Source organism: Paroedura picta, chromosome 11, assembly GCF_049243985.1.
Source record: "Paroedura picta isolate Pp20150507F chromosome 11, Ppicta_v3.0, whole genome shotgun sequence".
NCBI lineage: Eukaryota > Metazoa > Chordata > Lepidosauria > Squamata > Gekkonidae > Paroedura > Paroedura picta.
The window spans coordinates 35968371-35995896 of NC_135379.1; the positions used below are offsets into that span (position 1 = coordinate 35968371).

At 38.0% G+C, this 27526-nt stretch overlaps 1 protein-coding gene and 1 long non-coding RNA gene across 9 annotated transcripts in view; one reads left to right on the top strand and one right to left on the bottom strand.

Annotated features, from left to right (window-relative positions):
• The window catches only part of SLC4A7 (solute carrier family 4 member 7), a 94076-nt gene continuing 66550 nt past the window's right edge, over positions 1 to 27526 (bottom strand). For 7 of the 8 annotated variants that reach the window (XM_077303762.1, XM_077303759.1, XM_077303760.1 and 4 more), the window contains 13 exons: positions 25074 to 25207; positions 22225 to 22470; positions 21107 to 21212; positions 18341 to 18502; positions 17211 to 17324; positions 15822 to 15983; positions 13470 to 13721; positions 12293 to 12361; positions 11227 to 11400; positions 10223 to 10354; positions 8162 to 8262; positions 5741 to 5848; positions 1 to 4816 (listed from right to left, as the gene is read on the bottom strand). In XM_077303762.1, the coding sequence (XP_077159877.1) occupies positions 4735 to 4816; positions 5741 to 5848; positions 8162 to 8262; positions 10223 to 10354; positions 11227 to 11400; positions 12293 to 12361; positions 13470 to 13721; positions 15822 to 15983; positions 17211 to 17324; positions 18341 to 18502; positions 21107 to 21212; positions 22225 to 22470; positions 25074 to 25207 (1842 nt within the window). In that variant the 3' untranslated portion in view covers positions 1 to 4734. Of the gene's footprint in view, positions 4817 to 5740; positions 5849 to 7122; positions 7964 to 8161; positions 8263 to 10222; positions 10355 to 11226; positions 11401 to 12292; positions 12362 to 13469; positions 13722 to 15821; positions 15984 to 17210; positions 17325 to 18340; positions 18503 to 21106; positions 21213 to 22224; positions 22471 to 25073; positions 25208 to 27526 lie in introns of those variants that run through there. The other variant, XM_077303756.1, reaches the window with a different exon arrangement.
• Positions 1676 to 27458, top strand: LOC143820679 (uncharacterized). The gene is made up of 3 exons (XR_013225458.1): positions 1676 to 1790; positions 5097 to 5183; positions 27328 to 27458. It is a non-coding gene; the product is annotated as an uncharacterized LOC143820679 (long non-coding RNA).

The window sequence follows — 27526 nt, forward strand, 5'->3', positions numbered from 1 at the left end:
TTAAAGTCAGTGACATTTTATTGCTTTTTTGTCAACTTTGTGAAACATTACAAAAAATAGTTTTTGCAACAGTCATTAAACAAATTGTAAAGGCTGGATTTTTCACATTAAATATCGGAGAAAAATTTGTAGGCATTATATAAATTAATAAAATATTGTTTTTACATTTGAAACAGTGTCAACTTGCTTTGGATTTTATTATAAAAGGAAATATATGTAATTAGAAAACTGTCATAAAAATTGGAATAAAGTGTATAGTTACACCTCAAGTCCAAGTAAAGGTTTTTGTTCAGCTAGATGCTCTGAACACTGGAAGACACATTTACAAAACAAAGCATCAGTAACAAAAGGGGAAAATATTACAAAGGATGTATCTCCTGACAAATAAACTGCATTATAAAAAACAGGCTATTAAATACATTACTCCAAGACTGCCAAATGGTGACAATATGTTCTAAATATGAAACCCTTTATTTTCACACCAAGTGTAACCCTTTCCTATAATTGACAAGTTTACTAAAAAGTTACGAAGTAAAAAGAATGCCAAATAGTAAAATCACAAGACATCTGTATTCAGAATACAAGTATAGAGAGACACACAACTAGGTGCCTGTACATTCACTAAAATAAATGGTTGCTCACAACATCTGTATGATATTAGGTTAAGGATGGCACCTACAGCAATCATTTTTTAAAACATTAAATTACTGACCAAACAGAACAAAAAGCAAAATACATTCAGTATGTTGGGCTAATGATCTAGAAATTCTGAACAGGTGACTTCAACACAATTCATTTACAAATTTATGTACAATACATAACCCTTTTACACAATGCAGACCAGTGCATTTTTGTAATGCATCATGCCTATCCATGGACATTTTACATTTAGAATCTACCTTTACAAAGGGCACATTTTACAAGACTCCTGTACATAGGGATTTGAAATGAGAACAGAAAGGAAATGTTCTGCTGGGTGCTACAAACAATGGAAATGCTTAAATCTTGCCACACTACTTCACACATTTTATGTCACTTTGATCACCTGGAATAACCTGAAAATTTTTTTGCAATATATAATAATTGCAAAGTAAGGGATAACGAGAAACATGTTCATGTCTAGAACACCATTCTCATTGTCACTACATAAATCAAACATACTTTGATAGACTCTGTGTTTGTTTCTCTAAATTGCTACATTCCTCTAGCACAAGGAGCCTTCCTCTGATAGAATGTGGCTTTTCCATCACAAGAAGGTTCTACCTCCATGGAACAGAACTTTTTAATCCAATATATTGCAGAGTACTCACTCAAAATGGGATATTAAAAAAAAGATATCTAAATCAATTCAAAGTCAGATATCCTCTATAAAATGTTCACTTTTGAAAATAAGCATTTTAGAATTTAAAAAAAAACAATTTACTAAGGGTAGCTCTGCAGTCATGTACAGAGGAATCAAATTTTGCACCCCAGGAGGTGAATAAGGTATATAAAAGGCGCTCAGCTATTTATTCTACTGGTTTAATGAAAATATACTGGCTTTAAATTAGGTTTATTTTAGATGTCAGTGCACAGTAAACTACCCCTGCTCATTTATACCTATTAAGGCAACCTTTATATGTACGTACAGTAATAGCTATGTCCTTCACTGTCCTTTAATACTATCTTTTTATTACAGAGAAGGAAATAATATTTGTATGAAGAAAAATAAACAGTAGATCAGGTAGAAGTTACCACTGGTGTTTTCAGCATGTCATCAGGACATATATGACATCAAAAGGTTAAAATATGTAAGTATACATTAACAACCATCATTGGAACTATCAATGTAAACTACATTGCAAGTCATGCAATTCCTGGCACTGGTTAGGATTTTGTTTTGACGAAAAGAAAATTAAATATGATGATGCTTCGTAATTTTCCGAACTTCATTTACGTGTCTAAAACTAATTACCCTTTTGGCACCAAAAAGTTGATACAAACTATTCAGTAATACAGAATTCTAAACTTTGAAAACGAAGGGTTAAAATTCACAAATGATCTGTTTGGGTCTTTGCAAATTGTTACCACATTTTATCTGAAAATGCAAGTGTACAGTAATGGAAGACTTTGAAGCCACATACACAGTAACATGGCTTAACTGTGAAAGCTGCACATACTTCCAGACATGATTCTCCCTTGACTGCAGCAAAACAGAATAAATTATTCTAAACATAATTGTTAAAGACATTGAACAGATGTGAGATTAGGGTAAGTAACAGTCATGATTTTCACATTGTTTAAAAAGTGCATATTAATTGAAGAAGCTAGCTAAGGCACAAAATATACAAACCTCCAGGAAGGGGTGGAAATAGCTATACTGTTCCCAATTTTAATATCAAAGTTAAGCCAAAAGTGCAAGGCTGGTGATGATGCTCAAGCTTCATCTTTTATTTCAGTTTTAATGATTCTGCCCCTACTCCTATGTATTATGTTTTAGTTCAGAATATATTCAGCAGCATTTTGGACCATAAAGGAAATAATAACTGTTTCAAATATGGAGTCTTACTACTGACAACACTGCAAATTATTTAAGCTTTGTTTGTGGGCTATTCATAGGGAAATGAAAAGTCTGATAAAACCACATCTACATTATGGAAATTTGGTGGTATTTATACTCTGAATCTATTTTCTCATTGCGTTTTGGTCAAATACGCTACTTTCATTTTCACAAAAGCAAGAAAACTGATAAAAATATTAAGATTCATATTTTAATTTTTTTTAATTCTAAATGTTGTACAGAATAATGGTAACCCAAAGTTTGCTTAATATGCATGAAATCTTTCATGGGCTCATGGAGCTCCCAAACAAACAAAGCTTTCACAGCCATCATCAAAGTAAACACAGAAGTCACAAAAGCTTTACATGCATTCTAGCTTGAAATAGGGAATTCACTGACTTGGAAGTTCTCTCATTAACTTTATTATAACTTTCTTCCATATAAGTGTACTCAGTATGGACTTAAAAGCTGTTTCACTGAGCTTCAGTGTTGAATGTATTTTAAAACTAGGTCAAATATTTTAGTTACATTTCCTAAATTGTGTGGTGTCAAAAAGGATGAAATATTTAAAATACCCAAATATTGCTTTATTTTTGTACAGTAGTCAATATTCAAGCTATTTGGCATGTATTTTATTAGTATGCTACTGAATATCTCCTCCTGCATACAGCAAGAAATCTCAACTCATGATTTTACCTGCCAAACTAAGAAATATTGTTAACTAGCAGAAAAGCCCACTATATCCTTGAATACAACGGGCGCTAGGCCATCCCCCCCCCCTACCACAGATAGGCCAGCCAAGGCCTGGAGAGGCCTCAGCGGGCCTTTTTGGAGCAGGGGGGAGGCACTGGCGGGCTGTCCACTCCTTCACCTGTCACCCCAGCCGCTTCACCAAGGCCTGGCAAGGACACAGCTGGAGCTACTTGGGAGGCAGGAGTGCTGGCAGGGTCTCCCTCCCTCATCCCCGCAACAGCCCACAGTCCCAGGACCTCTGCTTTCCCTCCCAACTCCTGCTTACCAGGCTGGAACTCCTTCCAAATGGAAAAAGTTGGAGGGGAATGCGACCAGGGGCAGGACATCCTTCCTTAATGGCTGCTCATTGGACTGACGGCCAATCAGGAATGGGCAACTAGAACAGCCAACCTGATTGGTGGTTAGACGGTGAGTCGCAGCTTCTCCAAGCACCCCTTACCAGCTTTATTAATGATTACAGATAATATTACAGCATACGTTAACCATAAAAATAAAGGGTTCAGGAATGAGAAACTACTCTAATGATTTTACTCACCTCTCTTGGCTTATCTTCAATCATCAATAGTATTTATGTGCAGAAGAAAGGAACTTATTAGATAATCAGATCCTTTATATAAAGATGTTTTCTAAATCAACACAATTCTGTTTATGTTTGCAATTCAAACTAGTAGACTAATGCGTCCTAACGCAGATCCCTAAATCTGTATCCCAGTAGTGGCCTTGTTGGGGGTAGCTGTCTCATTCATTTCAGTGGCGACAGTATAGCTATTCTTTAAAAAAAACAAAAAACATGTTGTAGAGAGGGAAGCCCTATAACAGATCTCAGTAAGGGCTATTGTGGCTTTCCATGATGTGGAACATGACAGAGTAGAAATGATAACAGTCAATTTATCTACTATACAGAATAGAGTATTTTTAAAGGCATCAAATAGCATTGAAATGATGTAAATTACATGTGAAGACATTATTCCCACAAATATGAATTTAGAAACCCATGAAACAGCAACATGAAGTGGGAATGGTTTGAACATGCAGTCAGTCATGAAATGGCACACTGGAAATTTGTTCAAGGGGAAACTGACATACAGAAAACTTTGCAAAAACCCAAACAGCAATTGCCTGACAAATAGGACATGAATATCACAATAAATTATAAAACAGCTTTGTATGTAAAGACAATCAATAATTTACAGTTAAACACGATCTGACATTTATGCACATAATGGTAACTAAAAAGTAATTTTGACATTCCTATTAAAAATTAAAATAAACATTTCACTAAAAATAAATATTTCCAAGGTGACCATAACTTCACTCTTGTCTGAAAATGTCTCATTGCTGCACATATAATATTCAGAGCACAAATTTCAGTAGGTGAAAGAAGTTTGGAAATCACCCTTTAACATTATGTCCTATAAAATGATATACCCTCAAGTTCACTTCTATACTGAGGTTTCAGCATCTACATACTTTGTTTCAGATGCCTTTTCCATGTCTATTTTCACACATTCTTCTTTTTCAGAGCTGTTAGAACAATGCAAAACATTAAACAAATAAAACATGCGAAGTTTATGGAGTGACTTCTATATTTTACTTCATTATTGCTTTTTATCATGGGGAGTCTCTCACATGCTCACATTTATTTAAGACTACAATACACATTAACAAAATTTAACCTATAAGCGCCAATTGTTTATTCTACTCAATTGTGTTATATAATTTTACATTATTTAATGTTTTATTATCCATAGATAGATTACCGTATATACACCTAAATATAAATCATTTGTCTGTGTTTGCACAGGCAACTGACCATCAGGGAATCTTCTCTTCCCTTGTCCACTTGCTGAGATGGCCTCACTGGAGGCATGTAGATGACTAACCAAGGAAGGTGAGCTTCTAATATTCCCCCACATGCCAAAACTACTACTATGCTGGTAATCCTAGAGATGGGTGGATGAGGAAAAGGGGAAGCCTCGGCCACCCTTCTACAGCTGGAACCACTGCTAAGGCAGTAGAATTGGAAGTGAGACCAGTAAGGATGGGAAGTGTCCACCTCTAAGCATCTCTCTTCCATCAGATGACCAGGAAATGTGACTTGCTCAACACAAAGGTAAGTAAGGTGGGGTTACTCTAGTACAGCACATCTTTTTAACCCCCTCCCCCATCAGTTTAACCCAAATGCCATATTATTGAAACATCTAATTTTAAAAACAGATTGCCATGTGGGCTTACTACAGTGGTGTTACTGTTCTTTGGATTCTGACCTCCCTAATTCCTGTCTACCTTTTCCTCAGATCTCATTAGATTTCACACATGTTCTCTATTCATATTGTTAATATAAACTCACCATATATTCAAAATATTAATATATGATCAAAACAAATTACAGTTATCCTCTTCTTAAAGAAAAAATACAATCAGAAATTGTGAGTAATTATAAACTACCTCAAGTTAGATCTTGTTACTTTGGAATTCTCTGTGTTCATGGAAAGAGCCTTCCACTGTGCAGTTTTGGCCATTTCATCTGATATGTTTACAACAGAAGGATCAATGCTAGACAACAAACACACTTTGATTAGTACTCAGTGCCTTGCAATAGCGTTAATTATGTATCATGCTGTTTATATCATTTGAGCCCTAGGTTATCTATTTACACAGCTACCAGGAACATGTTCAATTCAACATGGTTACTAAATACTGATTTTTGAACCAATGAATTGTAATAAAGATTCCCAAAGGCAAGTTTTTTATATGGGAAAAATGTGCACTTAACTTTTAAAGCTGAATTCAACTATTGTATGGTAACTGAACTATTTATGGAAATGATGTTGGAATTTTAATACCTTAAGAATCCAAAACACATTTATAATGTCTTCTAATAGAATATAAGAACAACACATTTTTTAAAAAGAATCTCATGTTACTTTTTCCACCACGTTTGCTTATGCAATGTCTTGTATTCTGCATAGACATTTTAACATACAACGATTTGATTAAGGCTTGTATTTAAAGGTACAGAGCAATAATTCCACAATAAAATGGCTTAATGGCAACTAAATATATTGTATTTAACTGAGGAATGATATGTTTTAACTGAAATCTTCTTGAAAAGCAAACTTGAAAATAATAATAGATGCTTTCTACACCAAGTCAGACTTCCGTTCCGATAGCTTACATCTAGTGTGACTGGCCATGGCTCTCCAGGGTCTCAGGGAGAGAAACATCACTCTCAGCATAGAGAATTTTATGTTCTTTAACTAGAAAGTTTAGGGCTTGGACCTAGGACTTTTTTCTACCTATAAAAGCACATGCTCTACTATTAAGTCAAGGTCCCTTTTAAGCTACCTCCCCTTAAAAAAAACTTACTTTCAACTAATAAATTGGACCAGGAACAGGCTGTTTCTTGATGAATTGTCTGAAGGCTTCTATTCCCATGGAACTTTGTCAGAAGCACTTGAAATTTATAGGTAAGATATTTTAATACCCTCGGGGGGGAATAAAAATGGTAAAACTGTCCCTTTCCCATAACTTTAAGGAGGAGTGGATACCCTTATAAAGTGAACGGGATACTACTGATTGAGATTATTCTAAATAATATAAAGGCATGAACGCTATGTCCTTCAAGCCAATCAGACTTACCCTCTGATTCAAACATCGGGAACTCTAAATGGTACTGCCCAGTGTGCAGGATCTGTCTTGCTACTGGATCATTTAAATTAGCGATCCCCAACCTGTGGCCCGTGGACCACATGTGGTCCTTTGACTAATTGGAAGTGGGCCCCGAAGGACGCCTTCTCCCCCCCCCTCCCAGCCCTTTACAACACACTTCATTGTTGTGGCGTGTCTGTATCTTATTTTGAAAGGATGTTTAAACATTACCATAGCGATCAGAGAGCGTTAGGGCAGTGGTTGAGAGTAGAGAAGTAAACTACCCCCCCCACCGGGCCTCAGTAAAAGGCGTTGAGTGGTCCCCAGTGAGTGGTCCCCGGTGATAAAAAGGTTGAGGACCACTGATTTAAATGGTCCAATCAGTTTGAACTTGGAAAACTCGCACGGGGTCAATCACAGGCTTTGGTGGGAACCCTACACTGTATATAAGTTCAGTTGGTGGGCTATTGAGTTAGTTCAGTTGGGTGTGATTTAATAAGACCTGATGTCCCCGCACATGAGCGACTCCATGCCTTGTTGAACCCACTATTTAATAGCTGTCATATTCTGCCTTCTATAGATGGTTTGTGAATTGAACTTTGCATTAACCAATTGAACTCAGTCTAAAAATTTCACTAAGCCATGAATTAATAACTATGGGAGCAATCCTACCCATCTCCTTGGAAGCAAATCTCACTTTATTCAGTGGGACTTGCTTCCAGGAAGGTATTTTTAGGATTACAACCATAATCATATAAGGAAAATTGGGGCCTAAAAATATTTGCTATCAAATATTATTTCAATATCAAGTGTACAAAAGGAATTGATACAAAAAGAATTGATGTGAGACATTTTAACTAAATTGATTAAGTAGCTGGTAAATATATGGCTCAGATAACCTATATTTAGTGTTTTCAGTGCTTTTCATATCATTAGCCATGCACACCACCACACTACAAAGAACTGACCAAAACAGTTTCTTCACCCTGAGAACAGCTGGTTGAAAGTGAGTCATCGGATCTGTTCAAAAGGGTCATGTGAGTAAGCAATAAGGAATTTAAAAACAGATACAAATAATGAGCTTATATAAAGATATCATAAACTTCTAGATCATTTTCAGTGTTCATTCAAGTGTGTTAAAATACATCATTTAAGGCAATATCAAATATAAAAGCTATATAAGAAACTTTAAATGAAAATAGTAGATATATATCACACCTGTATTTTAGAGCTTTCACAGGAATCTCTAACACATCGCTTCTTTCATATGGAAGGTGTACAGTTTCACTGTCCACTGTCTGAAACATTCGCTCAGCTTCCTGAAAGTTACACATTATCCAATACTTATTTAACATTATTTATGCTACAAGAACCAGGCATCTAAAACAAGGGCCTGTATCAAACTTACTTTAAAGGTAGAGACAAGTGGCCACAAAGGTGCACTTTGAATAGTGCTATAATATAATTGCACCTAGCTGCATCCAGCTACCAACTAAAATCTATGTTGTGATATGTTATGAGCAGCCCTGAGCCCTCCAGGAAGGGTAGCAAATAAATAAATAAAATTGAAAAGTAGATAAATATGGAGCAACTGTGCACAAGCAGTGAAGTTAAAGCTTCCTCTTTATAGAAGTTGCTGTCAGTATCATTCATCAAGCCCACCCGAGCATCTGGCTAAACTTCAGAAGTTAATATAGTACACAGACTTGTTTGCCAGGGGTAAAACTAGTGGTTCTCCTAATGAGATCAGTTTTTGGGGTCTCCAGCTGGGCCTAAGAAGCCACAGTCCAGATTCAGTTCAATTCTATTCCCCAATACTTTTCCAGCATTAGGAGATCTAAAGGGAAAACTGATTCACCATTATAAAACTGAGCAGGCAGAGAAGTTTTCTTTCTTAGGATAAAAACTGTTTCACGCTGCTTGCTTAAGGAAACTCAGCCACTTCAGAATAAAACAATCCAATGGTACTTTTAAAGACTAACAATATTTACTTCGATATGAGCTTTGTGGTCACAGTTGACCTACAAAAGATCATATCAAAATAAATGTTGTTAGTCATTAAAGTGCCACTGAATTTTTTTTGTTGTTTTACTTTTATAAAACAGATTAGCCCAGTTACCCCTTCTGCAATCTCCCACTTAAAAGTGTAAATTAATCTTCAATCAGCCTTAAAGAAATGCTAGTGCATGCAATGCTATTTAGTCTTAAGTTAAAAAAAAAATTAAGAGTTTCCAAAAGTGGCTCATGTTATATGACACATTATGTAAAGGCTGGAATCCACTTTCTCAGAGATTCAATGTGGATTATAAAATAGTAAAATGTACATACAATAATCTAGACAATTAGTAGACAATCAAGTTTACTAAATTTATTAAAATGTCCCCTTTGAAAAAAGCCTCCTAAATGGCATGCTTTGCATGTTCTCTGGACTGACAGCAGGGAAGTCGCCCCTCATAATCAGATGTTACATCAAGTGAGGCCCCAACAGAAAATGTTCAGGTATGGGCAGGCAATGATCTAACCCAATCTTTCTCAACCTTCTTACCATTGAGAAAACCCTGGAATATTCTTCAAGCTTCAAGAAACCCGAGCAGTGGCACGATCATGCAGAATATAGTTGGGAACCATAGTTGTATACACGCCCATCCAGGGCGCTCCCCTTCCTACCCCCCAGCCCATCATTGGCAATTCTGGGAAGGAAGGGGCAGGTCAACATGACCATATATGGTCATATCGCCCAATAAACATTAACACATTTTTAAAATATATAAAAATAATTAACTCCCGCCCATTCAGGAAACCCTTCCAAGATCATTAAAGAAACCCAGAGTTTCATGAAACCCTGGTTGAGAAAGCCTGATCTAACTTGTTTGCAGGGCAGTATCTTCAAAAGCCCTTGCTCAGATTAACAAAGTCGCATTACTTGAGACTGTTTTAACAGAATTTTTAAAATCTAACCTTTTATTTATTTTATAATTAAATTTCTACACTGCCCCTCTTGGTATATACTTGCTTGGGGCTGTTTACACAACAATACATTAAATAATACAATATATAATAAAACAATAATCCATTAAATATTTGGCCATTAAAACAAATTAAAATGCATTAAAACAAATTAAAATGTGTCAGCTAAAGTCCTTAGTTTCTTTACTCCCCCCCCATCTCCAGGGATGGGTTAATCTTGGGGAGGACTGACCATATAAATACCATATAAAAATCTATGAGTTTCATTTCAGTAAATTCTTTTCCATATTTAAGTATGACTGCTCTACTTACTTCTTTTGCTTTTTTCTTTTTGTCATCTTCCTTCTTCTTTTTACTTTCTGGCATAAGATCATCAAGCCAACTTAGTTCCCGTTTGGTGAAACACAAATCCATAAGTTTGCGTATGAAAACGAGAGCTAATACCTTAAAAACAATTTTAAAAGACCAATTTCAAGATCAGTACACTACAGAGAAAAATCATACAGAAGTAATGGCTTGCTTCTTCCCTTCCTGCCAGAAATAACTGTATTAGCAGAATGCCCTCAGCAACTGTAAGACAAGGAGCAGGGATGGGGAAGCTTGCTCCCTGTCAATGAACACACTGTATCAAACCATCTTGAGCTGGATGAGTACAGAGAGGAAATGAAGAACGCCTGTCACATGATCAAAGACAACTGAATAGTTGCACCACTTGATCCCAGTGAGAGAAGATCAGGCTCATCATAAATGGAGGCAAATGCCTATTAATAAATAACCCCTTTATAGTGGGGGCATTATGAACCTGATCTCCCTCCTCTTACCTTTCATGTCTTGCTTCTTAATTTATGAACTGAGGGAGAGGGCTTGAATCTTATTTTCATTTATTAATATGAACAGTGTCCTGTGCCCCCACCCCAACAGCACTGTGTATGGCATTGTAATTGCTGCAAACCACCTGAACAGATCATTTTGGTGCAAAAATTGGCTTAAAATGCAAGTAATAATAAAACAGAATAATGATTTTCAGCCTTTTTTGGTTGAAGAAACCCTATAACCCCAACACAAAGTAAACACACAAATAACAGATCACTTGGCAACAAGCAGTGCAAGTAAATGAAGTAGGGATTTATAAAATGTTTCAGGACCCCTGAGGGATCCTAACAGAACCCAAGGGTTCCATTGAGCCCTAGTTTTAAAAAGCTCTGCTACATAAAAATCTACATAAAATATAATTCTAGTGAACAATTCTTTGAACAACTGGCTTGGCATGTTTTCAAACATAATGGCGAATAATGTAAGCCTCTTAGTTGACTTACCATCATAGGAAAAACAACAGCAGCTTTAGAAGCTTTAATTGCCCACAGAAGAACAAGACAAGTAAGCTGAACTACTGTAAATATATGGACCTTCCAGAGAGGCACGTAACGTAGATAGATCAAATCTGGCTGATGCTTGGCAGGCATTCCAAATAATTTGATACGGTCAAAAAACTAAATATAAAAATATGCAGATATATAAAACCAAAGACAAGCGGAATTGTTTATTTCCATATGAAAATACTGGTTCAGTCACATATTGGTCAAATATTTAAAGCAGTAGTACAATTTTAATAGTGATGTTACAAAACAATTAATTAACTTATGAAAGATTCTGACAATATTATACAAAAAATGCAACTGAAACAAACATGGCCTCTATCACAGAAAAGATCCATCTCACCATTTTCCTAATTCAGAGGCATTATTTAGGAAGTAATAACTTTACACAACTTTCTTTCCCTTGCTTAACCTTCTAGGGAGGAAGTAACAGAAATATCACAAAGACACTGTTCCTCCTTGTTCCCTTGACATGATTTACAAGAGTGAGAAAAAGATGTAACTCTCCCCTATGGGTCCCATCAGGAATAGTTAAATAAATCTGTCTCAGGAATGGTAAGCAATTAGCCTTATACCAATATTGTTCCAAATACACTGTAAAAATTAATCGCATCTGCTCACTTATATGAGAAAGCATAAGATACCAACTAAGGGATACCAGTTCAGCCTGCCCTCATCTTTTGATGACCCCATTTGTGAGAGTGAATGCCAGTTTTGCTTCCTTTAGCCTTTCTTGCAAGATTGTGTTCCCATTTATTTTGTCCTACAAAATACAATGGGAACAAGCGAGCACACCCATACGTTTTTGTATGTTCCATATCTGCAGGTGCCAACACGTCTGGATCCAGTTTCTTGGTTATGCTACAGGAAGGTATAATGTTGGACTATGAGATTAGTTCAGACTCATGTTTTACTCCCTATTTTGCCAATTCAGTTTTAAATCACTTGATTTCATTACTGTACAAGACTATTTTAAAAGACATGAAATAATTAAAACAGAGCTTGCCTGGATGCCTCTTAGTGAAGATGCTCCCATGTAAAGAAAAACACCATACAAGACTGGCATTGGAATAAACTGTGGAGAAAACGGTTAAACCTGTGAGCTAACCCATCATGGAGCATAAAATGCATCATTTGGACAATGTATTAAATAAAAAGTGACATTCTCATAGTCTCAGGCATTTCATGCAGAAGCAGTAACAGCACTTTTCATCAAAAACTTTTAGCTATCAGACCTAAAAAATAGGAGCATTATATAGTAAGATAAAGCCAGATTACCAATAAGAACTTTAGAATGTAAAACAAACATATCAGCACAATTAAGTGAAATATTAATATAACAAAGTTTGTACCCCTATAGTATCCTCTGAGCCTAATTAAATATTGGACATAAATATATGCAACAAAATGCAACAGTTATTTTTGTTCCAAGAAAACCAGTCTGGGAATGGACAAGATAAAGTGGTGAAACAAGAATGATTAGCATATTCTCCTGCCTTTCCCCTGCCCCCTACTAGAGTTCAAGATGCTTGTTTTACTAAGTTAACTGATTTATTACAATTATATACCACCCTTCACAGAGGCTTAGAGTGGTTCACAAGAAACTGAGGAACAGGAACCAAACAAATTGGCATCCAGAAATAACAATAGAACAATAACAAACAGTGAGCACAGTAAATTCATAACAATATACAACTGGACAAATGATTGGTCGGTTCAGGATGTTGAGATTCATAGGAAAGTGGGTCAGGGACCCAGTGGAAGATGTTGGTTCTAGTCAACTTCAACCAAATGCCTGGTGGAAAAGCTCTCTTTTTTAGGCCCTGTGGAATTGTTCTAGATCCTTTACCTGTGGAACTCCATGGGCATCTTTAATACGGAGGAAAGAGCAAATATAGCCTATGGGGAAAAGGTCCCATGCCCCTCCTGGTCCTCCCAGTTGCTATACATCAAGCCTCAGGAAGCAAGCCACATGAATCCCTGCCAGTCAAATAGCTCCTGCCATCTCATCTCTGAACAGCTCTGTGGAGCCCCTGTTAGCAGCCAGATCCCTCCTCACATTGACGACTAGTTTGCTACTTTATGGCAGAATTGGAATTAACTTATTCCAACCTGACCAGTAAGGAATTTGAAATGATAACTTAAAATGTTTATAAAGCTGTACAGCAAAAATAATTTCTTACCTTTAATATAGAGGTCATGAATACTGACATCCCCATTAGAACAAAAATCATTAATCCTGTTACTCTCTGTTCACGGATTCCAAGGAACTTCGGCTGCTCTCCTGGAGCAGAACACTCTGATTCTACTTTTAAACTGTTGACGTGACTAATAGAAAGAACAGTTGCAGCCACAAACCAAGGCAAGCCCATTATGGAGCATATTCCTAGCATAACACCAACCATGAGCAGATCAAGATGATAGCCACAGCCTTTCTGTAAAGTCAAACACATATATGACAACATAGCAATCATAACAAAAAAATACATTTTAAAGTATCTACAAATAGATCTGAAATATCTTTAACTGCTACAATTTGTGACAAACTAAGCTGGTTAAACTGTCAACTAATGTAAAATATAAGCCACAGTAAGTAAGGTAGACTAGAATCAGAGTGGATATTAAGAAAAACCCTATAAAATTATAGTATCTTCTTTCTAGAACACAATTTAGTTCCTGAAGACATACACTATAATCAACCTCATAACTACAATGGGAGGAAAAGAGAATTCATGGCTGAGAAATATGCCAAATATAGGTTTCCAATCGTATAGTAAACAGACACTCTGGCAATGTATTTACGTCATTAAGTGTGTACACATGTGGAAGCCAAAAGTACCAGATCTGATACCAGAAAAAACCTCTGTTAGACCATTTCAGCACGGAGATGTAAAATGCACTCAGCCTCCTGCTTGCAAATGTGCAAATAGGAAACCACTCTTTTGCACGCTTCCTAATGGGAAACCCCTCCCATATTAGCCTGCCACCTCATCATGGCATTTTCCTTCCCAACAAGGTAGCGGAGAAGCCTAAAGGGTAGACAACCCGCACTTCTCCCATCCCTCTTCAGGTTGTCAATCAATGCAAGCTAACAATTTCTTCATAGCGGTTGTTTTGGAGACTCAAACTTCAATCACTTCTGAGTCCTGAAATTAATTAAAACAAATACTTCTGCATTGCTATGGGGAAATGCCACAAAAGTAAAACATTTTTTTTAAAACTTTCACTTTCATGTAGCTATGTGACCACGCAACAACAATAAAACGTTTCCTTATATCCCTTTTCAGGATACTCTGTATAATGGTCTCTCTTTATGTTCAGGTACATTTGTGATAGGCTGAACATGGTAACTGGACCCCAATGATTGTGTGTTCACAATAAATATTTAAAACACAGCGCACAGACGCCAAGCTAATAGGAAGACAGTTGCTTTATCACACACACCCTTCTTTCCCCATTCATACCCCACCACCAGAAAGCCACAAGGAGGAAGGTGTTTTAGCTGCCCAATCCCAATATTATCATGTACATTGAAGAGAACATTTTGTTTGTACTGAGGGCAGGTCGCTTTGGAATCCTGTAGCAATTTCGATCCAGAAATGGAGAGGGGAGGGTGGGTGCAAGGGTGAGCAAAATGCTAACGAGACTGTCACACATTTCATCCTTCAGACAGGCTTGCCCCTATTTGCACCCCAATTTGCAGTGCAACAGAGCAAATCAGACAGAAACACACCAACACCTGCACAGGTGCGGGTTGCTGCCAACGTCATGTGGAAGCAGCATTAAGCAGCATTAATAAGAGGCTGGGCAGGAGCAAATTCCTCGTGCGTAAATGGTTTGAAGTTAATTCGGGGTTCGCATTAAAAGGAAAATAGTTTGTATACTAGCTGCAAAGCCCATTCATAAGAATGGGCTTTGCAAGGCTGTCCCTGAGACTGCTGCAGGACTACAGTCCCGCCAGGGAAGGAAGGCTTCCCCTCATGCCTCCCAACTGGGTAGAACTCCCAGGTTGGGCGGGGCCGGTCCGGGTGAGAGCTCAATTGGAAGGTGCTTCGCACCCACTCTCCACCCACTTAGCCCTTAACGAAATATGATACCATTCCAGATGTGGGTTGGGTCTATTCAAAATACAGCTGTAGTCTCAAAACACTTCCAATAATCACAAGGACCATTATTTACTCCTCTCTTCTATCCAGCATCCCTAGCTCTATATTTCAACAGTATCAAAGATTTCAATTGCATATACTTACTAGTCAATTTACATATTTTAACTCTCATTTTTAACTGTTAGTTTTAATTCTTTGATAGTTCTCTGCCATTACAGGGTAAAAATGTTTAAGCTAAACAAAAACAAATTACATCCCTGTTAGGATTTTTTAAAGTTGCAGGGAAAACAAGGGCCATCTACCATGCATTTGGTTTTATATATTTTCTTAAAATTCTCAAGTTCAGCATCATAGACCTTTAACAAGTACAATGAAGGAGCTGATCTGGGCATTCACAATTTCTATCAAAGAATGAAAACAATATATTACCTTCAGTTTATGCTCCTTTCTGTTTATAATGACTGCTGTAATTTGCTGGTCCATAAAAATTAGAATGGTACAGAGTAAAGCAGGAACCGCAGCTACTATGAGTGTCCACCAAGGATTAGGCCCCAGAGGATCTATGAGCCACCCCCGATCACTTCGTGTGGGCTAGAAAGAGAGAAATATTTTTAAATGATAAAAACATATTAAGCAGACATGAGATTTATGACTAACTTTACATGTACTCTGTTTGAACTAAATAGTTTGAACTAAAGAATAAAGCAGAATACATCATACTACAATTAAGGCTTCATCAAAAAGAAAATGGTAGTTATCTAGAAAGGCAAGATTCCCAGACTGAGGAAGCAGAACAAAGAACAGAAATCTTGGAATCCCAATGCTAATTTTAGAAGCATACCAGAAGATTTTGGGAGAGTAAATTTGGAAGAGAGATTTTGCTCCAAGATTATTTGAAAATACATGATGATTTCCCCAACAGTGACCAGATATTTATAGTGAATTCAAGATTTGCATTCAAGATTGAGCTACCTCAAGATATACTGGTTCATTTCACTCATAAGAAAACAAGATACACAATATTAAAGAAGCAAAGAGAATTGCCCACTTAAAGTAGCAGAAAAAGAGGTGCAGATCTTTTAAGATCTACCAATAAGCGTGTTAAGGAAAAGGAAAGATTCTGACTTTTTGAGACAGATTCTACAAGAGAAGGAAAATCACTGGAAAATACCATTCATAATAGAGGTATATTTACCGAAAGGAAATAAAGTTAATTACTTTTAATTAAACAAGTCAAACTATTGCCTTAAGAGTTCAAGAGAAGAATGGCCATGGCATCAACACTGGGACAAAATGGATATATTAAAAATGGTAAATATTAACAGATTGAACTCTACTGTGAGATGTACAAAAAAATTGCAAACAATTTAAAAAGCATAAAACAGATATATATTATGCATACCAGAAACCTACATAAAGAAGACACATGAATATATTTTAAATACTAAAAAATTAGGAAAACTGTCTTCTTCAGAAGTAATAGAATTAAGAGATCCAGAAAGAAGATCCAGAGAAAAGATATTTAAAATTTAAATTGAGATTACCTAAAGGAAATATGTGTGTCAAACAATGCCAACATTTTATGTTTCGAGATTTATTTCAAACTACACTAGAATTTCAAGATGAAGATATAATTGTTTTTGGAGACATAAACAGAATTTTAGATCCAAAAAGGATAGATCCAGCTGCTTCCAAGGAAAAAGGAAAAAATAAGATATTAGGAGAACTGGAGTTTCACTAAAATTATGTTTATCAGCAACATGTAACAATAGTCTCTCACAACTGTAAATATGTTTTTTCAAAGGAACACTTTCTTACCTCAAATTTTTCAGGCACATGAAGTTTAGGAGAAGGAACTCCCACAAGGTAATCAATAAGTACCATTATTACTATAGTCAAAAATACAGCAAAGTCGCTTATTGTAGAACGTACCTAAAAAGGAAAGGGGAAGTTAAAAAAAAAACCTCTTTGGCAAACAAAGATTACCTACAATGGTGAGGGATCACTAACTACCAGCCCATACTATTTCCAGAGAATGCAATTTTAACCTTAAGATTTTAGATCAATTTAAAAAAAATTTAAGATCATTATGGATTTACATATCCATCAGCTTTTAAACAGCTGCTGCCACAAGGTTTTGCCATAAGATTATACAAATAATCTTCAACTTTTTTGTTCTGTGCTCACTAAAAGGCATGATCTGCTCATATATATATATATTAAAAATAGAATTACATATGCCAGCAGGTTCCACTCATCTTCCTAGAAATATTTTATAGTATTTTCACTAGCATCCTTTTGAAAATCTTTATAAAGTTGTACTGAAGTGCTCCAGATGTCGTCAATGTACCACTGTTTGATTTAGAGCATACTGTTTCAGCAGTTTCATTCTCAGCTTGATGATCATTGCAAAACCAAGCTCTTTTCAGTAACAAGCCAGTGAAATGCACTGGTTTTGACAGCTAATGAAACCAAACTAACATTAACTGTGTAGCAGTATGCAGAGAAGAATGGGCATTCCAAAGCTTTCCAAAAACAGAGCTGCTAAAATATTTTATTTGCCATAGACTTACAGATTTGTTTTGCTTTGCTTGCATACGGTGATTGCTGTAAGGAATAAAGTAACCAAACAAACATACAGAAAAAGACTTCCTTGCTTCCTCCAATTAGCTCTGCAGGCACCTTGTAGCAGCATTTGATTTGTTTGTGGCATATTCCTCTACATTATGTGAGGCTGATCATCATAGCAGAAGATAGACCTTGAGGACTTTAATTCCTTGCAAAATTATAGCCAAACTATCTGTTGAAATACATATAACTGCCATATTGCCTTCTTTGTTCTGTTTTTATTGGTGGATGCCAGATTATTAAGTCATAAATATTAAGCTCTCATTAGCAAATAAGGTACTCAGTATAGAAATCCTGAAAATAAATGCAATCACAATTACCTTAGTGGGAAAATAGCGCTTGGTCTTAAATTGCTTGAGGAAAGAGGAGAGGAAAAATGTTGTAAAAAATAAAATGACACACCAAAAAAGAACATCTGGGAAATATGGGCCATGACGACCACAAGCTAATCCATGAAACACACCCTGATAGGTCTTGCATTCCTATAAATCAAGACATTCACAAAAACAAGTTAGATTAGACCTGTTCAAGAGAACAGTGTATGCATTTAGTTTATATATACACATGCACATAAATATATATAAACTTCATTTGTACCCCACAATTCTCCCCAATGAGGACTGAAAGTGGCTTACAACGCCCTCCCTCCATTTATCCTCACAACACCCCTAGGAGGTAGGTTACATTGATAGTGTGTGACGGTCCCAAGGTCACTTAACAAGTTTCCATGGCAGAATGATGACACAACCCTAGGTCTCCTAGTTCCTACCCCTATGCTCTCACTGTTATACTACACTGGTGTGTACTAATGTGGTCATGGTATAACATAATGGATTCAAAATACACTATCCTAAAGGGCTGGAACTATCAGCTGCCAGGCAATCTCGTGACTACTATCAGTTCTTATAAAGTCCAAGTTGTTACTAGATTAGTAAAACTAGGGAGACTGACAATTATTGTTACTGTCCATGGTCTCTGAACTTAATCACATCTGAATTTTACACAATTAGATCTTATACTATACTGACCCTTTGAATCTGTTTACGTATGAAATTACAATGGAAGTTTCAAAAAATCAAACTAGAAACCTGATGCTAGAAAAACATGCAAGACTTTTATATTTTCTCAGCTCAAAGTAAAATATTTTGATTTTCTGTGAACATCAAGTAATGCAATAATTTTCATTCTTTTTCTATTTTGCATCCTCATATTTACTTCACAATTATATGGTAATGCATACATGAAAAGCCATGAGGTTTTCTAAGAAATAATATTACATGACATACTGGTAACATTTCTATAGGCCTGTGTAAATGGACACTGAACTCATGTCTTAGGCTCAAGAAAAAAATATCCTTCTAAAAATACTTTATCAAATGCCTGAACCAGGAGACTCTGCATTTCAGATTGGTTATTCAAATGAATACGATATTTTGCTTTGGGAGAATTATGGTATACTAGGGACCAAGCCTGTTGTACTTGTAAATACAACGGGCACTAGGTGTTTTTCCGCCGCCCCCCCCCCCCCCGGCAGTGGTGCAGCCTTCCCCCTGAGCCCAGAAGCACACCCGCAGCCTCCTTGAAGGCTGGACTCTGAGGAATTATACGATTTTGAAGTCCCACCTCCAAAATTCCAGGAATATATCCAACACAGGGGTAGCCAACCTCCAGGTGGGGCCTGGAGAGCTCCTTGAATTACAGCTCAACTTCATACTATAAAGATCAGCCCCCAGGTAGAAGGGCTAATTTGGACAGGATTGTGGTAGAGAAGAAACATTTAAGGCCTCCCACACAGGTTGTTCTTGAATTGAAAGACTTAAGGCCTTCCGCACAGGGTTGTTGTGCAGATGAAACAGGAGACAAAAGAACCTCCGCAACAGCATCCAGTTTCGTCTGCAGAATAACATTGTGCAGTGGTCTAAAATCTGCAGAGAATTGCAAAGAAGAAATATATATGGCTTGGCTGTGTCTAACCCACGACCAGAGCAGTATTTTAAGTGAGAAAGGGCTTTTCTGTGGCCTCCCTGTCAGCCATTTGGCAGAAGGAGAAATCTCCCCCCCTCAAAAGGAATGTCCACCCCATGCCCTGAGGCTCGCCTGCATTGCTCTCAGAAACGCCTCAGTCAGGGGCTGTTAAAGACTCCTTCGCAGCAGGCCTGAAGGGAGGGGGGAGCGAGTGCACTCACCATCCTCCTGCCAGCTCTGTCAGTGTTCTGAGGCAATTTACAGATGGACATGACAGTTAGGACAGCCTTGGGACGAAAAGGGCTGGTGCAGCCTGTCCAAGCCTCTGTTCTCATCCCCCTCTACTGACCTCTCCCTGCAGTTGTCAGGAGCAGACTAGCAGAGATGTCTCCAGATTGCCCCTGGCTGGGCTGGGTTGGGAGGCGCCACTCTGGTCTGTCATGGTGAGGGCCCAATCGGAAGGCGCTTTGAGCCTTCCGATTGGCCCCTCCGATTGTCAGTCCGGGGCCAAGGGGCCAATGGCCCCTGCTTCCTATCCTGGACTCAGCCCACCCCCCTTAGCCTTAGCAAATTATTTATACTGCTCCCGGAGCATTTTACAGATGTGCTGCACGTTTCACAGACAGCCATGATGAGTCTACTATGCCAACATTCTGTTCCTTAAAATCAGGAAGATAGGCTGAAGAACAAAATACTGGAACAAAAATACTGAATTTACATTTTGGCCTATAGTTCTATGTTTGCAAGACTTCAGCAGTCTTTATTATAACACTTACTTGAGCTAGGGAAGAAATTTACAAACTGCTTAAAAGATAGTTAAATAAAAAAATGACAACTTAGTCATCATACATTTCAGTCAACACAAAACAGGGTTGGATTCTGCCAGCTTTCCTGCTAGTAAAAAAGAGAGGAAAGAGTGCCTTTGATCACTGAAAACAACTTACTAGAGATCACAGAACCTACATGGGGGCTGTAATAAGAAAGGGAACTTGTCAAGAAAAAGGGAAAAAAATTGGTAGGATCCAACCCAGGAAATAAGACCTATGTGTGCCAAGTTTCTCTTGACTTAATTTATAGCTGTTTAAAATGTGAATTTCTATATTTTTACTCAAAATACTCACAGTAACTGTAAGGTTAGCCCATGATATAGTATCAGCAGATTTGTTATGCTTCATCCATAGTTCCAGTGTTTCATTGCTGGGATTCGATGGCTCTGAACATGCACATCTGGCAAATTTTAAATGTAAGCATTTTAGTCACGGTTTTATCTTAATAAAATGAAATTCACAGATGATGCGCTGGTGATTTTAAAAATGTCTGTTCTGACATGTTTAAAGTGTCCAAAAAGGGCAACTGCATGCCACTGGGCCAGAAACAGTATTCATATTTGCCATAAGGGAAGAATACAGTTCAACTCCAATGATAAATGGGTAATTTAATATCTCATTTTTTCTCAGCATGGTATATTAAAAAGACAACAGGGTAAACGATAAATAAAATATGAAGAAAAATTGCATGCAAAAGAACAGCAATAGCACAGGTATCCTTACATGACAGCTGTGAAGATACATTTGAATAAATGGCAAAAAAGACTTCATACATAATTTACCATGTTATGAAGCACTTAGACCAGGGCTGGCAGGGGCTCATGGGAATTGTAGTCTATGGACATCTGGTGGGCCGCAGTTTGACTACCCCTGACTTAGACCAAGCTAACATCAGACAGGACTGCTCAGCCAAATGATCTATTATTTATTTTATTTATATTTATTTATTTTTGGATTTATATAACTTCTAATCTCAGCGAACTGGCTTGCAGTGGTTTACAAGCATGTAAAATACATATCCAATACATAAACATAGCAATCAACAACTTAAAACAATCCTCCCCATTAAAATATAACTCTAAAAACTCTTATTAGCTTACTCTAGAAGGATTTAGTACTATTTATAAGTTTGAGTCCGTATTTAGAAAATGCTGAACAAAGAATGCTAGAAGTACTTGTAGCATTCATTATTGTGAGAGAAGTTATTGCAATCACATTCTCCCTCCATCCATGTAATCATTTTATCAGGAACCACCAAAATAAAACAAAGAAACATACATCTTGAAATCTGGCATTTTCCATTTATTATTTTGGATGGTCCTCATAAAACGGGATTACATGACTTCTCAGCTTTGGATTTTTCTTTGGACCGATGCAACTTTTGTCTATGTTTACAAAAAAAGAATACTTACGAATATAGCGTCAGCCTATCCAGGTCATTGTGCATATTGAAAGCATACGCTCCTCCCAACTGAAAAAGCTTTTCCAGTGCTTCGTATATAAATATTATGCAAATGAGAGCAGCAAAAGCTTCCTCGGTAAATCGAGTGATATAACACACAAGGCTGCTTGCATCCGTTGCTACTAACAGGATACATAAAAATGATGTCCACAGACCAATGCTGGTTCTTAGAGACAAGTAAGAAAGTTTGTAATCCCTGTTTAAAAAATAAATGTAGATTCAGAAAAACTATACCAGTATTTAACTGAGGCAGGAAATAGACAAGACCAACTTAAATAATATTATTATTATTTTTATTATTTTTTATTATTATTATTTAATTTTTAGACCGCCCTTCTCCCAATAGGTCTCAGGGCGGTTTACAACATAAATAGTTAAAACACAATAAAATCCCCATAAAACCCCCAATTAACATCAGCAAACGTTACATATAACATATAGCGGCGGTGGTCACAATTCTGATCTTAGTTCAGCCTGGTGGAGAGAATAATATTCAGAAGAGGGTGGCACCAATACAATAGATCTAACAATGATCTCGATGTTAGAGATCTCAATATTGGAGGGGATCCTCTGATGGATTAGTGGGAGAGCTGCCCTGGCCTCAACCATATGCCTGGCGGAAGAGCTCCGTCTTACAGGCCCTGCGGAAAGCTGGTAGATCCTGCAGGGCCCTTAGCTCTTCTGGGAGCTCATTCCACCAGGTTGGGGCCAGGACTGAAAAGGCCCTGGCCCGGGTCGAGGCCAGGCGAACATCCCGTGGGCCCGGGACAACCAGTAAATTCATACCCGCAGAGCGGAGTGCCCTGCGGGGGGGCATAAGCAACCAAGCGGTCCCGCAGGTAGACGGGACCCAGGCCGCGTATAGCCTTAAAGGTCAATACCAATACCTTGAATCTGATTCGGAAACAGACTGGTAACCAGTGCAGATGACAAAGCACCGGCTGAATGTGGGCCCTCAAAGGTGTTCTAGTGAGGACCCTGGCAGCCACATTTTGGACCAGCTGTAACTTCCGAGTCAAAGACAAGGGAAGGCCCCTGTAGAGCAAGTTACAGAAGTCTAATCTGGAAGTGACCGTTGCATGGATCACTGTGGCCAGATGTTCCGAGGACAGGTAGGGCGCTAGTAGCCGGGCTTGGCGAAGATGGAAAAATGCCGTCCGAGCTACATTGGTGACCTGAGCCTCCATAGAGAGGGAGGCATCAAATGTCACTCCCAAATTCCTGGCAACTGGTGCAGGTGTTAATTGCACCCCGTTCAGGCATGGGAGGCGCGCTTCATGGTCCTGCCCACTTTTGCCCAGCCACGGGACCTCCGTCTTGGAAGGGTTGAGTTTCAGGCGACTCTGCCTGAGCCATCCAGCTACCGCTTCCAAACAACTGGCAAATGTATCCGGGGTGGAGTCCGGCCGGCCGTCCATTAGGAAGTAGAGCTGGGTGTCATCTGCATATTGGTGGCAACCCAGCCCATAGCCCCGGACCAGCTGGGCTAGAGGGCGCATATAGATGTTAAAAAGTGTGGGAGAGAGTATCGCCCCCTGCGGAACCCCACAAAGGAGCTCACAAGGGCTCGACATACTCTCCCCCATCGCAACCCTCTGCGTCCGGTTCTGGAGGAAGGAGACCAGCCATTGAAGCGCAGTCCCCCTTATTCCAGCTCCGGCGAGGCGGTGTACCAATTACTCGTGGTCGACCACATCAAATGCGGCCGACAGGTCTAGAAGCACGAGAATGGCGGAGCCGCCCCAATCCAGCTGGCGTCGGATATCATCCATGAAGGCGACCAGCACGGTCTCCACCCCGTGGCCAGGGCGGAAGCCAGACTGGTATGGGTCGAGGGCCGAAGTTTCATCCAAGAAACCTAGGAGTTGGTCCGCCGCGGCCCGCTCTATCACCTTACCCAGAAACGCCAAGTGCGAAACTGGGCGGTAACTGGCGGGGTTCCGCTGGTCCAATGATGGCTTTTTCAGTAAGGGGCGTACCACTGCTTCCTTGAGCCCCTTGGGAAACTCTCCAGATGTTAAGGAGAGGTTGACAATCTCCCTCAAGGGGCCTCCTATCCGCTGGTCGCCTGATTTGAGCAACCAGGACGGACAGGGATCCAAGGGGCAAGTGGTCGCCCTCACTGAACCCAGTAACTTGTCCACTTCGGTTACAGAGAGCCGCCTGAAGCCATCAAACACTAACCTCCTTGACGGCCACGGAGCTTCCAGTTCACTAACTGTATCAATCGTGGCAGGTAGGTCACGATGGAGCTGTTTCCCTTGCTGTATGCATAACACCAACACTCCCTAACAAGTAATATAGTAACATACCACATTACAATAGTCACCTTTATTGCCAAGTGAAGTTAAAGCAGTACTTAAATAAGGAATATCATGGCTGAAAAAGTAAAAAACTACAAACATATGGACTAATTTATTAATTACAAAGTAGCAAGGCACAGAAAATTCACAAGCCTGTCCGTCCTTTAGTATTTTGTTTCTGAAACCTTTAATTATAAATTCATTGACATAAAATCAGGATATCATGTTCACATTCAAGGATCTAAATCAGGGGTAGTCAAACTGCAGCCCTCCAGATGTCCATGGACTACAGCATTCGCTGGCAGGGGCTCATGGGAATTGTAGTCCATGGACATCTGGAGGGCTGCAGTTCGACTACCCCTTGTTTAGTAACACAAGAGACAACGTGCATTATACTAGCGGCTATTTTCCCCAATCAGTTTCTTCAAAATACAGCAAGGAATCTCCCTGATCAAATACAATGAGTGTAAATTTCTGAGAATAAAGATGCACTTACTTGCAAAATTTATATAATATTTTTTCAAATACTAAAACAGGTCCAGTGCTCCCCAATATTGTCAAAGGTTGCCCAGCAAACAATGAATAGGCAATCCCAGTTAATGATGCTCCAAATAAAGATTCTATTGCACTCTGAGGGGAAAGAAAAACTTGTGATTCACCAAACATATGATTACCACTTGCCACTGTGTTTTTACACATATTCTTCACATATTAACTTGTGAAGAGAACAAAAGTAACCATTACTGGCTATATATAATCACACACTGGAATTTAACATAATATGGTGGCTATTTGGAATGATATGAAAGAAACAAAGTTATTCAAAAACAATGAAATCAAGTTATTCATTTGGGAAGCTCACAGAAGTAAAGATAAATACCTAAGCATCTAGAACACAATTGAATAAAGGGCTTTCTCCTGTGTGAAGAAGGTCAGGTTGCAACAAATTTTTATCAAAACTGAATATAAAGAACTATATTAAATTTGTACTAGTCAAACTACGAGAAATCAGAAATGATTGTGTAAAAATGGTCTAATGTATAAAGAAACAAATGAACACAGGGGAACAAATGAAACAAAAATGATTATCCCACCTGGTAATGAATGCTCCCAATTGTAATGTTCTGAAATTGTATAGCTGTTTTCTCAACAACTTTTTAATAGAGTTGCCTATGATATTACCCATGCATAGAAAACAGGAGGATTTCACAGGAGTTACATTGTTATATTAATTTTAAAGAATCAAAAGGAAATAAAAAATTGAACTACAACTTTCTTAACCCATGGAAAACTGTTCAAAAACGAATTAAATAGTTACCCAGGCAAGCACAATACTAGTTGACACAATGTGCACCTAAATCCATCATAATTAAGGAAAACACTTAAGTATCAACATAAAGGGTATGCAATAGGGGTATCATCACTTGTAGTATGTCATGACCTATACACAGCACAGACAGCACATAGGATTATGCCTGTCTTTATAACATTCACCATGAGCTAATCAATGCAGGCAGGATGACAAGGGCAGGAGCACTCCTGAGGTGATAGCCTCTGGAGGTGAATGGAAGTGGTGTGAACACAAGTGTGTACCTTACAAGCCAGTTACTGAGTATGAACACACGTGTGTAGTAACTAATATATTCATTGATGCACACCAAGCAAATGAAGGCAGCTAAAAGAAAGAAGGCATTTTGTATTTTAGCACAAGAGAAACACATTTTCACCCAATTGCATGACAATATTCAGACAAGTACTTCAACAAAGCCAAATGCTCCTGAGTTACGAGGTCATTTTAAATTTTGAAAACAGGTTCCCCACAAAGTATTGTTTTGGGAATGGAGTGGGGGTGGAGAGACCAATCAACCAAACAGCAAAAAATATAAATATTCAAGTACAATAAAGCTAAATAAAGTTTGCCTGGAAAAATTAAGTCTTGTAAATTAGTAGTATTGTTATAGCATTGAAAAATAAAAAGCAACTATCATTTTCTGTACATATGATAAACATTAAAAATAGACATTTACACTTTCTTCAATGAAGGATAGACTAACATCTTGAGACATTTTCAAACAGTTATATAACAATATTGAATCACTGACAAGCAATACATACAACTACTCTCATTTCTATTAACTTTAAAGCCTTACTAGGTCACTTGCCACAGCAGCTGTAGCATTTTGAATCTTAATTAAAGGTGACAAAAATGGTGAAGGCTTTGAATTATTTCCTTCTTGTTTAGATCAACTGCATTTTATTGCAAAACTGGAGTAGGACACGTAATAAAAAGATATTTCTGAGAAATGAAACATTATAGGACCAAGCTTCACATTACACGCAAATGTCTGTATTTAAACCTGATGACTGTCAGGACTGGGCCAAGGACAATGATGTGTTCTTGTAGAGAAAACCAATTTTAAGCAGCAGCAAATTGGAATGCAGATAGGGTAATGGAGAAGAGTGATTAACTCTTCCCTAGTCTTTGTTTTTCTGCGGCAGTCTCCTACCCCAAAGCTGCCAGCCCTGCCAGCAGAGAAATATCCCTCTGGGATGTCACAGGATAATTAAAGTAGCCAGGGAGGGGAACTGAAGCAGAAAACTAGTAGACAAAAAAGGGTTGAAGGCCCTTTCCCTACCATTTCCCTGTTTCAAACCCTTAACACAAGCATGGTCAGTTTGATTCCAGAAGTGTGCATGTATAATATTTAGTACCAGCCATAATGATACTTTATTTTCACCTTTCTCCACAGACTTACTAAACTACAAGGCAATCTGAACCATCAGTCTCGAGCAGAAATCAAGGCAGTGTACTCAAATGCCTGTTAACAACCTTTTTTTAAATAATAAAGACAAAGCATGCTATCTCCCTCTCAATTCATGGAACAGTTCATTAAGACAGGATCATTTTTTTTACCTTAACTGTGCATCTTCTCCTGCTCACACATACAT